General features: G+C 48.3%; 1 protein-coding gene across 2 annotated transcripts in view; it reads right to left on the bottom strand.

The window, feature by feature from the left end:
• The window catches only part of pacs2 (phosphofurin acidic cluster sorting protein 2), a 61,398-nt gene extending 60,687 nt beyond the window's left edge, over positions 1-711 (bottom strand). For both annotated transcript variants that reach the window (XM_005746499.2, XM_005746500.2), the window contains exon 1: positions 372-711. In XM_005746499.2, the coding sequence (XP_005746556.1) occupies positions 372-490 (119 nt within the window). In that variant the 5' untranslated portion in view covers positions 491-711. The remainder of the gene's footprint in view (positions 1-371) is intronic.
• Positions 712-1,461: the final 750 nt, after the last annotated feature.

Here is a 1,461-nt window from a genome sequence, read left to right as displayed (position 1 = left end):
GGTCTCCATGATGCATGAAGCGGGGCACAGTGATCTGGCACGGGGCTGGTTACCTTTCATTCTTCTGCAGAACACACACCTTCACGGTGGGATGTAACCTTGCACTGAACGTGTTTGTTTTTGTAGCCTACCAACAAGGCACAGTTTACCCTCCCTTTGCAATATTTACATTCAAACAGTGCTGCAGATGGATGGAGGATCCCGGTGCAGGGCCTGCCTGCATGGGCATCCACTTGGCATGATGATACAGCTAGCTGGTGCAAGCGTAACGTTAGCCAACTGACAACTGACAGCTTGCGCGTATGGCACGGTGCAAGCGTCGCATTTAAAGTTTAAAAGGACACCGAGATACGGCGCCAGCCGCGTTTTACCTCGGGATGCAGTTCGGGGACGATCCGTCTATCTCCCACGTTGCAAACAGGTTCATGGGAACCGGTCTGTTGAGAGCCCCGCTCCCGGGGAAACTCAGCCGGCCGCTTCTTTCCGCCATGGTCCGAGCTGCTGGTGGGACTATCCGACACCAAGCTGGGGGGGTTGGAAACAGCAGACCGGTGCAGGTCCTCTGTATACGCGTGTGTTTCCGTGAAAAAGAGCCGTTACGCACTCACGTTAATGCAGTGCAGACGGCGGAGGACGAGCTCATTTCTCCGGTGTGGTCCTCTGTGCCAGGGAGGGACTGCAGCGGAGCCACCGCTGAGCTTGTTGTGCCTACCACGCTGCTCTGAGTGTATGGAGGGCGATTCATGCCGCCCTGTTGCGGGAGGGAGGGGAACGTTTTACCCACTCACACACTTATTCACAGCATTCATTGCATTGTGTTTTTGTTTTTGCACCAGATAATAAAATGTGTCTTGTAAAGGAAAAGCATGTATGATATGACACATATGATGCCAGCTATATGATAAAACTGTGGTAAGAGAGCATGCACTTGTATAACTGCATGTTAATGTAAATATTTAATCAACCAATCAGATGGGAGTAACTCAGTGCTTTTACCAGGGGGCCCTAGTTGCTGAGGTGGGGTGGAGTGAGTGGGAGAGACTACCTAAGGACAGACAGTGGCAGGAGTCCTCCAAAGCCTGTTTTGTTTGCAGTTTTGCATTTCCATATTTAGAGATACAGATTTGAAATCCACCAGCCTGCTGGGCCTTTTCTCTGTGGAGTTGTATGTTAGGTTAACTAGATAAGTGGAAAAGGATGGATGGAAACAGATGGTAAAATGGTTTAGTCCACCCCACAGTTGGACTCATCTTTGCAGTACAGTAAATTTATTTAATATGCACCACGAGTCGTGTCTTTCTCCAAAAAAGCAAAATCAGTGTATCTATAAACAAAAGGAAATTAAATCTATCAGCAGCTGTTAAACCCAGTACACCAACTTCAGATAGAACACTATAACTATCACAACCTTACATCACGAAACCCTCCAACTGATGTGAAACCATAAAAGCTCAAATAGTG

The sequence above is a fragment of the Pundamilia nyererei genome, unplaced genomic scaffold (assembly GCF_000239375.1).
Source record: "Pundamilia nyererei isolate P.nyererei 1_Seehausen unplaced genomic scaffold, PunNye1.0 scaffold00179, whole genome shotgun sequence".
Classification (NCBI taxonomy): Eukaryota; Metazoa; Chordata; class Actinopteri; order Cichliformes; family Cichlidae; genus Pundamilia; species Pundamilia nyererei.
This window is presented reverse-complemented; position numbering and strand designations above follow the sequence as displayed.